The sequence below is a fragment of the Cololabis saira genome, chromosome 19, assembly GCF_033807715.1.
Source record: "Cololabis saira isolate AMF1-May2022 chromosome 19, fColSai1.1, whole genome shotgun sequence".
Lineage (NCBI taxonomy): Eukaryota > Metazoa > Chordata > Actinopteri > Beloniformes > Belonidae > Cololabis > Cololabis saira.
Window position 1 is genome coordinate 6,701,250 of NC_084605.1, and position 17,066 is coordinate 6,718,315.

General features: G+C 41.3%; 1 protein-coding gene across 1 annotated transcript in view; it reads right to left on the reverse strand.

The window, feature by feature from the left end:
* The window catches only part of atad1b (ATPase family AAA domain containing 1b), a 17,971-nt gene extending 1,514 nt beyond the window's left edge, over positions 1-16,457 (reverse strand). The window contains exons 1-9 of the mRNA XM_061708162.1: positions 16,396-16,457; positions 10,072-10,250; positions 9,865-9,963; positions 8,620-8,740; positions 6,251-6,451; positions 6,060-6,166; positions 3,417-3,506; positions 2,287-2,337; positions 2,075-2,205 (exon numbers count right to left, since the gene is read on the reverse strand). Coding sequence (XP_061564146.1) covers positions 2,075-2,205; positions 2,287-2,337; positions 3,417-3,506; positions 6,060-6,166; positions 6,251-6,451; positions 8,620-8,740; positions 9,865-9,963; positions 10,072-10,245 — 974 coding nt within the window. The 5' untranslated portion in view covers positions 10,246-10,250; positions 16,396-16,457. The remainder of the gene's footprint in view (positions 1-2,074; positions 2,206-2,286; positions 2,338-3,416; positions 3,507-6,059; positions 6,167-6,250; positions 6,452-8,619; positions 8,741-9,864; positions 9,964-10,071; positions 10,251-16,395) is intronic.
* Between the last annotated feature and the right edge of the window lie 609 nt (positions 16,458-17,066).

A 17,066-nucleotide genomic window follows, 5' to 3' on the forward strand; every position in this document is an offset into this window, starting at 1 on the left:
CGCCGCCCGCTGGTGAAATAAGAAGGATTATTCCGTAATAATTGGACCTAAACAGTGAAGCTGCAACTCACATAATCTGAACAGTTGAAATTCCAGTTCATGATCTGCAGAATGAACAAGTTCACGTTCAAGTTCTTTATGTGTAAATATGTTGCGTTCAGTTCAACGTTCTCACATAAATGAACGCGTTCATTTGAACGCGTTCATGTACAACACTGGGAATAGAATTAAAATTACTGGCGTTCAAATTTTATTTTCATAACCTGTGTTATGATGACGGGTTGTGTTAGTTCCACGGTCATTTAAACTTGCTGCAATTTATGTTCAATGTTCAAAATATTCTAACATTTTCCTCAACTTATCTGCTTTCTGCCACTGAGTCTGAGCAGGTCATCCATCCTCTTGCTCTTAAAAGTGGAAGCCTGCGCATTGTTTCATTATATTGGAACTGTGTTACAGTGTTTCAGTTTAATTTAAATGCGAGAGCGCATTGTTGTGATTGTGATTATTATGTTATATGTGTGTTCTGGTCATTTTAGCATGAATAAACATGGTGACTCTAATATGGCTATAATAAAGCTTGTTGCGTTTTTTAAGGGGTGGGGGATCGGGGGTGCGTCAACCGGGTTGAGACATAGAAGGGGGTGCGCGGCTAAAAAAGTTTGGGAACCGCTGAACTAGAGGATCAGCTGATCAACTAAAGGATCAAGTAGAGGATCAGCTGATCAACTGGAGGATCAGCTGATCAACTAGAGGATCAGCTGATCAACTAGAGGATCAGCTGATCAACTAGAGGATCAGCTGATCAACTAGAGGATCAGCTGATCAACTAGAGGATCAGCTGATCAACTAGAGGATCAGCTGATCAACTAGAGGATCAGCTGATCAACTGGAAGATCCGCTGATCAACTAGAGCAGTGATTCCCCAACCTTTTCTGTACCGTGGACCGGTTTAATGTCTGACAATATTTTCATGGCCCAATCTAAAAGGTGTAGCTGATAAAAACTAAATAAAATGATCGGCATTAAAAACTGTGGCATTTTCTCTATAGTAATAATAATAATGAATTATAATAAAACATAATTTTCGAAAAAATAAAATAATGGAAATTGTAAATTACCTTTAATATAAGTATTTCTATAAATGCGTTTTTATGTTTGTTTTCTCATTAACGTTATTTAAAGCCAGGCTTTTATTTTATTTGTTATATATTAAGGAGACCGATATTTAGTGCTTTTATTTTGAAGGCGTCTCGCCGAGACCTTGTAAACATCCGGCGCTTCGGACTTAAAAGTTTAACAGCAGTAGAAAGTGTGTCTGCAAGACTAAACGAGTGTCGGGAATGTTAAAGTGGAGCCTAAAACTGACACAAAAAGCACCTGCTGATAAGGATTTGTTTTCTTTGCAAATTTTATATCGTATTTATGTCCATCTTGAGTTTGGTTGCCATGGTTACTCTCATGTATTGTGGTTAACGGTAGCTGTTATTACCGGCCGAGCGAGCAGCTTCGTCGGTCTGTATTTAAAGTAAAATGAAACTTATATGAATGTAGAAAGACTAACTATTTTATTTTATTCCTTTATAGCTCTTACGGTGTTTCTGCGGTGTATTTACATCCAATAAATAAAAACATTGTGAACAATCAGTTTGAGAGTCAACCATCATCAGTCGGGGCTACAGAAATTATTTTTTCTTTCTGTGCGGCCCGGTACCAAACGACCCACGGCCCGGCGGTTGGAAACCACTGAACTAGAGGATCAGCTGAAGGATCAGCTCAGAATTTGGTCGTGTTACAACCGTCCCGTCTTCGTCCTCCTGAATCTTGGATTGTTTAACAGACGGCGGCGCCGCCCTCATCTGCTCCCCTTGCCCCGCTGCTAAAAACACTCCGCCCGTCTGACGAGATGGCACCCGTGAGGTCACGGCACTCTCAGGCCGGTTAGCTCCACCCACCTGCCCATATATGGATCTGGATGGGCGGAGTCAGCCCGTGTGTGTGTGTGTGTGTGTGTGTGTGTGTGTGTGTGTGTGTGTGTGTGTGTGTGTGTGTGTGTGTGTGTGTGTGCGTGCACCTGTCACTCTGACTGTGGACGAAGTCCCGCACACACAGCAGCGCAGCGTCGCGACACATCTCTCTGAGGTCACTTCCTGAGAAACCATCCGTCTCCTTGGAAACGTCGCAGAGGTCGACGGACGAGTGCACCTGCAGGGAGAGAGAGGGGCGATCAGGGTCATGTGACTGGCGGTCATGTGGCAGGTCAGCCGAGGGCGGCGGGGAACTCACCCTCTCGTTGTCCAGGATCAGCCCCAGGATCTGCTCACGCTGCCGGGCGCTCTGCGGGAACAAACACACGTCAGCTCTCACCCGTCACCTGCAAGGGGGCGGGGCCTGGCCGCAGGGGGCCGGGCCGGCCGGCCGTCACTCATACCGTTTTATTGTTTGTTTTTTTCAAATTTTTATTTCTTTTTTCTAGTGCTGGCCAACGATTAAAATTTTTTATCTTAATTAATCCATGATTTCTGTAAATAACTATGCGATTAATTGCATATTAATTGCAAATTTATTCACACATTTTGTGCTGTTCTAAATTACCTCAAGGTATTTTCTTTTTGTTTTTAATACTGTTAACAACATGAGAAAGGGCAAATATGCTGCTTTATGCCAATGTTTATTCAACTTTCCACAAAAAAAGCTTTTGACCTGAATGTAACATTCCTTCACCTGATCCTCAGCCATAAACTCATGCAAATCGCAGTGTGCATGCGCCTGTCTGTGCGCGTGTGTGTGTGCGGGGGGGCATTGAAGTACAATTTCAAGAATAAAGTTGAGATGTCGAGAAAAAAGTCTAAATGTCGAGAAAAAAGTCTAAATTTCGACTTTATTCTTGAAATTGTATTTCAACATTAATCTCGACATTTCGCCTTCGGTATTTTTTCCTTTTTCTGAAAAAACAACATGGTGCATGTATTTGATATTCTTAGCAAACAAGCACCAATACATCACAACAACAAATGAATGGATAAATGTAATAACAAAAAAGAAAAAAAAAAAGTAAAGCCCATATTATTAAGTATAACAATGCAAAATTAACATAAATAAAAGCCAAAAATAAATAAATAAATAAATAAATAAATAAATAAATAAATAAATAAATAAATAAATACAAATAAAGTCCTAACCCCAGACATTACCCACCCACCCCCTGGATCCAGGACATAATCTCTCAATCTGTGTTAGGCTAAGGGGCTATGAAGTTTTGATAATAGTGTATGCCAAGCCTCTATTGCTGACTCCTTTGCACCGTGAACACGCGCAGTTGATAACTCTAAATAAACAATATCTAGATAAGATAGAACCCATGCATAAAAGGGTAATGTATGTGGGGGTTTCCACCGGGCTGCCACCATACGTACGGGCTGGTTGATGTGGAAGCGCGTGGGCATCCGCCGCAGGATGGCCGAGTCCAGGTCCTGGGGCCGGTTGGTGGCGCCCATGATGATGACCTGAAATACACACATGCTCAGAGGGGCGGCTCGGCTGTGCAAGGTGTGTGTGTGTGTTAGGGCTGCAACGATTCGTCGACGTTGTCGACAAAAATCAATAATCAAAATTGTCCACAATTAATTCCATTTGACAATTGTCTCCAGACGTGTTTTTCCAATGGAGTGAGGCGTCTCACTTCAATACAATCTCTGCCGAGAGTCGCGCATGCCCGACAGCGTCTCTGCAGCTGCGGGTCATAAAACTTCAAAGGTTTGGGAGCATTTTAACCTCGATACGGTGAATAAAAAGATACTTGCAAGGTTTGCAAAGCCGACGTTGCTTTTCACGCGAGCACGTCGGTAATGCATTTGAAGAGAAAGCACGTTGGAGTGTTGAACAAAACGGACTCGCCTGTGTAAGATATTAAGCCTATTTTCATTTGTTAAATTAATTTGTTCCATTCGTTAACTTTGTTTATTTCATGTTATTTATTAGAGTTATTTGAGCCACTCACAGCTACTCTGGTTGCTATAACATCAATCGTAATTGATGCAGCGCGAAAGGCGAAAAAGCTTGTGTGATGACAATGATGGATTTGCATCTAACTTTCAGTCAGGTTTCCTATGAACTGTCAATTATCCATCAAAGTCCACAATTATCATGTTAACATTAAATCAGATTTGTCTGGACATTTCTCTTGCGGGACGGGAGAAGACACTAAATCAATGCATCTTTATTATCGTGCGCTGTGCGGACAGGAATTCTCAGAGTTTTGCAGATGCGGGCGGGGGCAGGATGAAGAAAACAGTCCCGCTATATCAGGGCTCTCGTGCCATCTTTCTTGTGTTTATTATCATTTGCCACATAATTAAAGCAACCTCATACTAAATTTTAAAAAAATTACTAATTATCCGATTAGTCGACTAATCGTTTCAATAGTCCAGTAATTCTCACAGGATGCTTGCTCTTTTTCCAAATTAAAATTCCAGACTTTTCCCAGACCTTTTTAAAACTGATATTTTTTTTCCCAAGACCTTAACTTTACGTACTTGTATGCTTTTGTGCCTACTGCCTACTTCATGGTTGAGATTGTACCAATTGTGTTTATTAAAAATGTTTGTTAGAATTTTTTATAGGCTAGTATTCAATGAACGAATGCATTATTCACAGTAAATTATGTTTTTACCGATGAAAACGTTTCAAAACATGAAAATCACAAGTACATGAATTTCACATCAAACAAGTGTCACAAAGACTATCTATAAAAACACTTGAATGGATGGATGAATGTATGTAGGATTCAGTCTCTTCACTCGCATCTTATTTTTTCTGTCCTTGACATGACTGATCTTATCTTTATGTTATCTCATTTTAACTTCTGAACAAGCTGTATCACAACACATAAAAGTGCATATTTGACCTAGCTCACTTGGTAAGAACAAAAAATGAACTATTTTTATAGTTTATAGTTAAACAAACTATAAGTTTTATAGCCTACCTTTCTATTTCTCATTTCACAATGCCTTTGAGCATACTGTAAAATTCTACCATACATTTTTTCCCCATACTTCATTATGACTTTCACACAAAATTCAAGACTTTTCAAGGTCTGGAAAACAGTGTTTCAAAATTCCATACTTATTAAGACTTTCAAGACTTGGGCAAGCACCCTGTTCTCAAAGTGTGGGGCGCGCCCCACTGGGGGGGAAGGAAGACATGACAGGTGGGGCGCGACAAACGGGAGGACATTTTCAATTTCATGCCTATCTTGCTATAAATGCTATTGACAATAAAGATAATTCACTCTAAACAAAACACACGCACACACAAACATAGTACTAATTAATAGCTAAAATAATTAAAAAGCATTAGGAGACCGAAGAAAAATGTACCTTGGAACTAAAGTGCAAAAACAATGATTGACGTGGGACTGTTAATTGCAGCAGGCCGATATTTGCAGCAGTATATCCCCTCATCGGACAGAAAGCTTTAAACATCCTTCTTCCCTTTGCCACTTCATATCTCTGCGAGAAGCTTTTCAGCTGTTGCTTCTCTAAAAACCAAGTACAGATCCCAGCTCAACATTGAGCATGATTTGAGAGAGGCAGTTTCCAGCCTGCAACCGCCTTTTGAAAGGATGTTCAGGGCAAAACAGGCAACACTGCAGCCACTAGTAATGCAGGGACAGTTCTCTTGTTTATGTTTTTGCAAATGAAGTTATGATGGCAGAACTGCACTTTTATTTTCTCTTTTTGAACTTTGTGTTATTTGTTGTTTTTGATTCAGTATCAAATATGACTGATATACTTGGTGCTAGTAATTTCAATACATTTAAAATAACTTGAAGTAATTCGTCAAGATTTTTGTTGGGGCGACGGGGGCAAGTGGGGCTTGAAAATCCCCACTTGTTCAAAGTGGGGAATGACGAAAAAAGTTTGAGAACCACTGCAATAGTCGGTGACTAGTCGATTATTAAAATAGTCGTTAGTTGCAGCCCTATTGTGTGTGTGTGTGTGTGTGTGTGTGTGTGTGTGTGTGTGTGTGTGTGTGTGTGTGTGTGTGTGCGTGTGTACCTGGCAGTGGTGGTCCGTGTCCAGGCCGTCCCACAGACTCATGAACTGAGCCTTCATCATGGCGGTGGCCTCGTGGTCGGAGCTGGAGCGGCTCCGCAGGAACGAGTCTGTGGAGACGCCGGCGTTACAGTGTTACGTGTTACACAGCGCGCATGTGTGTGTGTGTGTGTGTCCACGTGCACGCCCCTCACCGATCTCGTCGATGAAGATGATGGACGGCTGCAGCTTGACGGCCAGGGAGAAGACGGCGGCCGCCAGCTTCTGGGACTCTCCGTACCACTTGTCCGTCAACGTGCTGGGCTGCAGGTTGATGAAGCGGAACCCCGCCTCCTTCGCCGTCGCCTTGGCGATCAGCGTTTTCCCACATCCAGGGGGGCCGTAGAGCAGCACGCCTGTTACCACGACGACAGAGGAGGGTCAGAGGTCAGAGGAGGGTTGGAGGTCCAGGGCTCCAGACTAACTTTTTTCACTAGGAGCACAGTAGCCCCTAACTGAAAATTTTTAGGGGCACAATCAGAAATTTTAGGAGCGCACATCGTTTATCGACACGCTAACCAGATTTTTACATTTCTACTACATTTCAGTGTATTAGTAATACGTATTTCATAATAGATTAATGAATGACCACAATGTGCTGTTTCAAATGCAGTGTTACATTTTATTGTGCACTTTTAAAGATGCCGCAACATAAAGTAAACTGACAGCACCATTGCTGCCATTATATATAAAAAAAACATACATTCACATGATAAAAAAGTGCTTGGTAACAAAGTGCTTAGTAATCTTTCAGCCATGAATTTAACTGTTAAACACAGTACTTAACAAATGTACAAATATTGGGGGTACTAGCCAATAACATTTCCCTACTTGTGTCTTTACTAAAACCCTGAACTTACACCAGTTGACCAAATTCACTGCCTTCACTCAAATAACTAAGGATCTTACCAAGAAATGTTCTTATTTCTAACCTAAAAATGCCATTACACCTGATAACACACATCACTTAAAAGGTTAGGTGTTTTTCCCACGTGTTAAAATTTAACTTTCATTTGTGTCAAGCAAATTTTAAGTTCTAGTTACGTTTTAAGTTAGAGTTTTGGCAGTGTTCAAAATAAAATTATGAGACCTGCTGTATTGGAACACATTTTCTTTTTTTTTTTTTTTCTTTACCGGGTGAAGGCTGATTTATGGTTCCGCGTTACAACAACGCAGAGCCACGCCGTAGGCTACGGCGGCGGCTCTGCGTCGATTTAAGGCGGAACCATAATTCAGGCAGGGAACATATCGGAGAACAACCAGAAGAATATAGAGTGGATTAAAAATAAAAGTTAAGCACTGAGCTACATGTGTCTCCCGTCTGGGCCATTGCAGACTCATTGCCTGAGCAAGATGTTACTAAAACCAAACATACCCGCCGTCTCTTATGTGCGCGCCGCGGCGGCAGCGTGTTGTGTCGCATTAAATGTGGTCCGGGCGTAATACCTGCTTTGAGCTGGTGAAATTAAACGAAAAAAATAAATAAATAAATAGATCCCCCGACTCATTCCCTTTCACACTCATTGGCCTGCAATATGCGGGTTCATTGACGCACCCCTTCCACGTTTAACGTGTAAAAGAAAAAAAGAAAAAAAAAAAACACTGGCAAATTTACTGGTCGCACGTGTGCGAGTGGACATAAAAATTCAGTCGCACATACTCAAATTTTGGTCGCAAAATGCGAGCATTTGGTCGCAGTCTGGAGCCCTGCAGGTCGAATTTTCGACTTTTATCTCGACTTTATTCTTGAAATTGTACTTCAACATTATTCTCGAAATTTCAACTTTTTTCTCGACATTTCAACTTTTTTCTCCACATTTCGACATCTTTCTCCACGTTTCAACATTTTTCTCCACATTTCAACTTTTTACTCCACATTTCAACTTTTTACTCCACATTTCAACTTTTTACTCCACATTTCAACTTTTTTCTCCACATTTCAACTTTTTTCTCCACATTTCGACTTTTTTCTCCACATTTCGGCTTTTTTCTCCACATTTTGACTTTTTTCTCCACATTTCGGCATTTTTCTCGAAATTTCAACGTTTTTCTCCACATTTCGACATTTTGACTTTTTTCTCCACATTTTGATTTTTCTCGACATTTTGACTTTTTTCACGAAGTGCATAATAAAAAAAAATAAAAAATCTTCCTCCTCTAAAATATTCTTTTTATTTTTCTCCTGCCTGGCCCTAATACTCTTCCATAGTCATCTGCTCATCCGACGGTGTATTTATGACTGCAAAAGTATTTCTGATAGTAAACTGTGTGGATTCCCTCCCATAAACACCATTTCTTTCCAAGTTCTTCCTTCCTGTCCTAAATATTGTCTCCCTCTGACCTTCTCTCTGTGATTGTTGCACATGAACGCCTACGTATGTTTCTGTATACCTGTGTGTGTGTGTGTGTGTGTGTGTGTGTGTGTGTGTGTGTGTGTGTGTGTGTGTGTGTGTGTGTGTGTGTGTGTGTGTGTGTGTGTGTGTGTGTGTGTGTGTGTGTGTGTGTGTGTGTGTGTGTGTAGTACCTTTGGGGGGCTGCAGCAGTCTGGATCCCTGGAACAGGTGTCTCTTCTGGACCGGCAGGATGACGGTCTCCTTGAGCTCCGTGATGACCTCGTCCAACCCGGCGATGTCTCTCCAGGTGATCTGGGACAATTCAAGAAGATCATTAAAGCCCCTGTTCACATGTCTGATAGATTTACCCGAACCTCACTTTAATGATCAGGATTTCCTGCCTGAAGGAAACTCTAACCTATTCCAATTACGATCAAATAGAAACTCCATTATTATTTTCTGAGTCAGACATTAATAGTATAGTATAGTATAGTATAGTATAGTAGTGGTGACTGCAGGGCTATCAGTGGTTACATCTGTTGCCATTCAAAGAGGTTTTGTTGTTTCTCAGGAAACAATGAGGATGATCATAAAGAGATTCCTCTTCCACAAAAGACGCAATTTCTTCCAAGTCTGTGTGTTTCCTTCTTCGAAATAGACGCAGTCGTTTGCACAATCGTTTTAAAGTCCTTATACTGATGACGATGCTGATGTGCCAAAATATTAAGTATTTCCTTATTTGTGAAACCGATACCAAAATACAGGACTGTCTCAGAAAATTAGAATATTGTGATAAAGTTCTTTATTTTCTGTAATGAAATTACAAAAACAAAAATGTCATACATTCTGGATTCATTACAAATCAACTGAAATATTGCAAGCCTTTTGTTATTTTAATATTGCTGATTATGGTTTACAGTTTAAGAGTAAGATTCCCAGAATATTCTAATTTTTTGAGATAGGATATTTGAGTTTTCTTAAGCTGTAAGCCATGATCAGCAATATTAAAATAATAAAAGGCTTGCAATATTTCAGTTGATTTGTAATGAATCCAGAATGTATGACATTTTTTTTTTTTTGTAATTACATTACAGAAAATCACAATATTCAAATTTTCTGAGACAGTCCTGTATAATATAAATAAATATAAATTACGACTTTATTTTCGTAATATTACGACTTTATTCTCGTAATATTACAACTTTATTCTCGCAACATTATGACTTTATTCTCGTAATTTTACGACTTTATTTTCATAATATTATGACTTTATTCTCGTAATTTCCATTTTTTTTCTTAGTTTGGCCCTGATACTCCATCGTACTATGCCTTATTGTATGTAAACAAAAAAAAAAGGGTACTCTGAAGCACAGGTCATATGACCCCGCAGGTCACATGACCTCACAGGTCACATGACCTTGGCTGAGGGGACTCACCTGCATGCTGAGCGGGTCCACCAGGTGAGCGGCGATGCTCATCTCGTACTCCGACAGCTTCACGTTCTTCACCCCGATCTGACGCATCAGCTTCTCCGCCTGCAGCGATCACATGACCGTCACATGACCGTCACATGATCGTCACGTGACCGTCACATGACCAGCACCGCCAGGAGGCGGGGCCGGACCGGCTGCACCTGCGCTCACCTGTTTCTGGGCCTCCAGCTTCTGCTTCCTGGTGGGGTCGATGGCGTCCACCATCCACTTGATGGTGAAGTAGGTGACGGCGCCGAAGATGGTGAGGCGGAACAGCAGGCCGATCACCTCGTTCCTGCCCAGGGGGCGAGCCACGTGCTCGGCGGGGACTTCCCTCAGTACCATGCTTCCTGTCGCCGCGGCAACACAGACAAAGACACAGGTGAGCTACCGGTGAGGGAGGAGCCGTAAACTACAGGTTCTGGTCTCGATTCCTCTGACAGTCTGCAAAAATAACCGACGCTGAAACGTTTAGACGGAGTTGTGGCGGGACGACAGACTGTCACTTGAACAGGTAACGTCAAGACAGCGTGGTGAACAGCAGAATCTCCCTGGGGACCCGGTGTTCTGTCGGTTCATGCTACCCGTCCAGATCTGCTACTTTGTGGTTCTGCTTACAGTCAATTTTCAAAGTTTGCCACGCCCATAATTTTTTGCATCCCTTCAGTCCATGCTGCTGTTAACGGTGAGAAACATCCTCAAAATAAATAAGAAAATATATATATATATATATATATATATATATATATATATATATATATATATATATATATATATATATACACACACACACACACACACACACACACACACACACACACACACACACACACACAAGCCAGCAGATATCATTTTAGATTTTAGTGGCAGTGAGTTGATTAGTATCTTACCTGAATGCATAAAGTGACGGGATCATTATTTGGTAGGATGTTACTGGACCATCAAATTATGCTACCCTTGAAATATTGATTTAAAATGGATAATATGGGATGTTGACCCATGACATGAATTGCATTACACTTTCTGAACATTATATGATCAAGAGAAAAAAAAATAGTGATGCACCGAATGTTCTGTAACCAAAATTGTTCAGCCGAAAATAGCCAAAAAAAAAAAAACACGTTCAGTGGAATAAGTGTGGAAAAAAACGAACAATTAATAACGCCGTGTGATGACGCAATCTAACAGCGTGGAGTGAGGGGGCGTGCAGTGTTAATGGAGCAAACATGTCAGCATGTCAGATCATTACTTGGATGTGGGGAAAAGCAGAAGACACGAGAAATGATCCAGGCTGAGTTGGATTTGGGAAACCGCTTGGTGATGGAGACGGTGACGGGACGCACAGCAGAGAAAAGAACCTGTACTACCGATGCAGTGGAGAACCCTCACTGTCTGATATGACCAGATCCTCCAAGAAAATAACCCAGATTTTTACAATTATTATACAAGGCTTCAAATTGTGGAGATCAACCCCACCCCACCGCGACCCGATTACCGTATTTTTGCGACCATTAGGTGCATATAAACGTCTTATTCTTTTTTTTTTTTTTTATTTAAGTTATTAATGTAATAACTTAAATAAAGCACGATCAAACAAAGTTTTCAAAAAAATACAAAATACAAAGAAATTAATTAGCTCGACTGGGGCAAGTCTCCCACACTAATATGATCTGATAGCAGCTCTTTTTCTTTTTTTTGACTGCCAGCCAATATCTGATTTTTAGCCCATCCAGATTGAAACTGGATGACTCTTTTGAAGTCTGAACAGTCCCAAACCGCATGAGATCCGATTTTTGCAAACCAGATGGAAACCACCTCCGGGAGGTAGTTTCAAATCCGATCCATATCTCATTTGGGCAGATGCGCCTCAGTCTGAACAGCTCCAAACACTCAGATCAGATATGACTGTCCCAGACGCTCCAAACCACCCGCCCATTTCCAGTTGTGGACCTACTCATCCTTTCGCAGAGAGCATGTACAATCTCTGATGTCACGTCAAAAACTATTATTTGTAGTTTGAGTGTTGCAAATTCACATTACAAATCATGTAATAGCAGAAAAAAAGACTGCATTTCCACGTACGGTGCGGGTCGCCGCGTACCCTACGCCGTAGGTCTGCGTCGGTGTAACGCGGAACCATAAATCAGCCTTCAGTCGCGCTGTGAGCCTGAACCTGCAGCCCGTCAGCTCATCAGCTGCCAGTTGTTCATTGCTGGTTGGTTTTGTTAACTCTGAGCTTTGTTGGCTGGTTTGTTAGTTTGCTGGTGGTTTTGTTCTGAACACTTTTCTCTGTGACGTCGGGTCCCTCCGCCGAGACACAACTTTTGCGGTATGCGTTCATTGTTGTGTCTAAAAATGATGCGCAGTGCCGACCCAATCAGAAACGGTACAGATATTTTGGGATTTTTTTATATATATAAAAAAATTAAATTATAAAAAAATAAAGGATCCCCATAACCTTCGATCGGGTGGGCAGGACGCACGTATTGTTATTGTTTTTGATGTCGCAATTACATGACTTCACACAATACACGCGCTGGGTGACGCCTCCGCTCCGACGTCGTTGCTACGGCAGCCCGTCAGATCAGTCAATGATGTGGCCCAGTCTGAACAGAGCCAGATCCGATTTGGACACTTGCTAAAAACAGTGTGGACAGTCAGCCCTGAAAATCGGATATGAGAAGGAATCAGATATGAATCAGATTTGCCTGCAGTCTGAACGCGGCCTACCATAGATGACCATTTAGTAGCCCGGGCGTTTAATATGCTAAATCCACTTGGACCCCAGGCGTTTATAAGAACCAGGCGGGTATTTGCACCAGGCTACAATTTATTTTTGCAATGAGCAGCACCAGACCATTACTTACAAAGAACATATGAGATCACCATAGTACAACTGGAACTAAAATTGTACACACTGTACACAACACCTCACGACGAGCTCCCGATCACGAATCGTGAGCTCGCAATAAAATCAAGCGTGTTTGAAATCCTGGTCGCTCCTCGTGAAGGAATCACAGCTGAAGCAGCTGTGACCCGATTGGACTCATCCTTTCACAGAGAGCATGCGCAATCTCTGATGTTACGTCAAAAACTATTATTTGTAGTTTAAGTTTCGCAAATTCACATTACAAATCATTGTTTTAATAGCAAAAAAAAAGAGCGCATTTCCACGTACGGTGCGGGTCGCCGCGTACTAGGGCTGGGCGATATGGCCTTTTATTAATATCTCGATATTTTCAGGCCATGTCACGATACACGATATATATCTCGATATCTTGCCTTAGCCTTGAATTAACACTTTGATGCCTGCAATCACACCAGTATGATGATTCTATATCTACATTAAAACATTCTTGTTCATACTGCATTAATATATGCTCATTTTAAACTTTCAAATAAGTCAAATTTACCAAAACTGTATTTATTAAACAGTTACTAAGCAGTGAGTGGCATAAACATAAAAAGTGTCATTTCAAAACAGAAAGTGCACGTTGCATCTTTCTGACTCCCCATCTGAAGAACATCTGCTAAGAACATCTTCTGGTCCTGGTTTTACCAGGATGAGCTGCTCTGAGCAGGAGGGGCCTTTAGAGCACCTTTATATTAAGACTAATTGTAGGTGTAGGGACTGCAATGTTTCATCCTCTCCTCCTTTAATTTGCATCACTTTCACTTACTTTTAGAAATATGACGTCATATAGTCTTGTTTGACTTTGTTTCGATGATAGTGAATGATTTCATGTGGCCACATTTAAGCAACACTAGGTGACGTTTCTCAGGTCTGGAAGAGAAAAGCCTTAATTATGGTTCCGCGTTAAATCGACGCAGAACCTACGCCGTAGGGTAAGCGTCGATGCGCATTTACGCCGTAGCTCTGCGTTGGTGTAACGCGGGACCATAAATCAGCCTAAAGGCTCGGCTGCGCGTGTCGCACTGAGCTCTCCAGAGAGCCGTGCGCGTCGTGCGAGGAGAAAACATCCCCTCCCGTCTTTACTAAACCCGTTAGCTTTGAAAAGAGTCCGTCGCGCGTAACAACCGCGCAGATGAACTCATGGCGCAAACAGGCCGAGTTTGGGAAAGTTAAAGCGGGCTGCAAGTGACCGGCGGTCCCGGACAGCAGCGCTGACACCAGCAGCTGGTCGGGGGCCAATGATAATGAACACACGACAGCACGTGACTGACATGTGTAACTGGGTGCGCTTGTTTTATGTCTCAGAGAAGGAGAGACGAGACGAGAGAGTGAGAAAAGCCTGTAATTTAACGCCCGCGGCTAAAAGCAAATGTATATTCGAATATTCACGATAGAGTCATTTTGTACATCGCACAGAGTAGAAGCCGAGATACATCGGCTATCCTCGATATATCGCCCAGCCCTACCGCGTACCCTACGCCGTAGCTCTGCGTTGGTGTAACGCGGAACCATAAATCAGCCTTACGGCGTACCCTGCACCGTAGGCTCTGCGTTGGTGTAACGCGGAACCATAAATCAGCCTTTAGTGTGTGCGCTGTGTGCTGAACTCTTTTTTCTCTTCTCATTTTGCTGGGACGCCGGGTTCCTCCACCGAGACACAACTTTTGCGGTACGCGTTCTTTGTTGTGTCTAAAAATGATTCGCGGTGCACACACCCAATCAGAAACGATACAGATATTTTGGGATTTTAATATATAAAAAAATAAAATTAAAAATAAAAATAATAAAGAATCCCCTCGCCGCTCCACTCCGCTCACATGCTCTGATATACAAAGACAGTTTGTCTGTGTAACGGCGACACACGGAGCTGATCAGAGCAGTATGAACGATACTGTACACAATACAATGCAAATACAGTGTTATTACCGGTAGTCGCCCGGGCGTTTAATTGAACCGGCGTTTATTATGCCAAATGGGCTCGGACCCCTGGCGGCTATTAGAGCACAGGCGCGTATTTGCGCGCGGGCGACTATTTGGTCATCTACGGTAAGTATTTGAAATGAACATGATTTTTAAATGTCTGACATATCAGGGTCATTTTATGATTCGTTTTATTATTGCTCTTACATACAGCTCCTTTAAGTTTTGTATGTTCAATGAACTGAATTTGTGAGTTTGTATCTTATTTTTCTGACATGTACCATGCATCCTGTAAATTCTTACGGTGCTCGCAATAAAAATAATAATAATTTAAAAAAAATAACCATTGTTCGGTATTATTCGGCATTCAGTGTTTACAGAGGTGGACAGAGTACTCGACCCCAGTACTTGAGTAAGAGTACAAATACTACTGGTCAAAATTTACTCTGTTACAAGTAAAAGTAGCTCAGTCAAAATATTACTCGAGTAAGAGTAGAAAAGTACTTGCTTTTAAAAGGTACTTAAGTATCCAAAAGTAAATGCTTTTAAATTTACTTTAAGTAAAAGTAAGAGTAAGAGTAAATTTCTTATTTTCCACATCAGTAAATTACTATATTTTTTCTAAATTAATTTAAAGATCTTTTAACTCTTGTTTCTGAGAATTCGAAGTTGAGTAGTTGAAAGCAGAGAGGTAGTTCTGCTTCGGCAGACACAATAAACATTTGAAAATAAATGTCTGTGGTTTGTCTTCGCCCTCGTTTTTTACTCGGTCGAACTCAAACATTGAGTTAAGATAAAGCCAAGGATTTTGTGAAAGTCCCTGCTCCGAGTCCGGCTCATTATCAGACTCAGACGACTCAGCGGATTGTCTTTCTTCTCCTGACGCAGGCGTAGCCATTGTTGCGGCTCTGTCTTGACTTGTTGCGGCTCTGTGTTGACAAACGCAGGCTACTTTGGCGGTATCGTTTTGAGGAGGCTTGACGTATTTCCGCTTTACGTACATCCCAGTGGAGAGCGTGCACTGTGATAGGTCTCCTCCTTTGACAAAAACAGCTTGTGTCCAATAGGATTTTAGGGAAGAAGAAAAAAGAGCAGACCTGAAAGTAACGAGTACTTTTCAGCCTTCCTAGAAATTTACTCGAGCAAAAGTAAAAATATTTGTCTTGGAAATGTATTCAAGTAAGAGTAATATGTACCAAAGAAATCTAATACTCAAGTAAAGTACAAATCCTCTGGATATGTTCTTAAGTACAGTACTCAAGTAAATTTACTCCGTTACTGTCCACCACTGAGTGTTTATTATTATTTTCGGTTTCAGTTTCGGCCCCAAATTTTCGTTTCGGTGCATCACTAGTAAAAACCATTAGGTAATATTTTTTTGGTAGGGTAGCAAAAATCGACAGACAGACTATCGGTTTATGCGGAGGCAGCATTTTTCGACGCAGCAGCAGAAATCAACAGACCAGCGGCTCCTCCGGGTCCGCGGGCCGGAGGTTCGAACCCCCTTCACTTTGACCTTCGGCTCCGCCGGTTCCGGCTCCGTCCGTCCCGGGACCAGCGGAGCCGGAACCGGCGGAGCAGCGGGGACCCGGCTCCGGCCCCCCGAACCGCCGGCGGGACCCGCAGAACCGTCCCGGATCTCCGGTTCCGGACAAACTCACCTCCTGGCAGCCTCACTTTCTTCTTCGTCTGCGTGACGTAGGCGGAAACCGGGGAGTTCTTCTTCTACGGTTTGACCTCGCTGCCGCCCCCTACCGGCGGAGCTGCGTCACGTCCCGCTGCGAACCGCGCCTGCGCACAGACACACGCTGACGTCATAGAGCGGGGGGTATTTTTATTATTGTTAAAATAGTATTAATAATTATTTTACATATTTTTTTTTTACATAAAACATTCAAACACGAAGCAGCACAATAACAGTGCACTCCGAGCCTATGGGGGGGGGGGAGTAAATTAAATAAAATAAGTAATGTCAAATTGATAAGTAAATAGATAAGTAAAAAGTTAATTAATAATAATAATAATAATAATAATAATAATAATAATAATAATAATAATAATAATAATAATAAAATAAAATAAAATGAAAATATAAGAAAAATTAAGAAGATAAATAAATAATAGTAATAATAATAATACATTGATAAAAAAATTAAATTAAATTAAAGTATAAGAAAAAATAAATACAAAAAATAAATCAATAAAAAATAAAAACATAAAGGTAAAATGAAAGTATAAGAAAAGAATAAATAAAATATAAATAAATAATGCATATCCATAAATATCCATAAATAAATAAATAAAATAAAAAATAAATAAATAAATAAATATA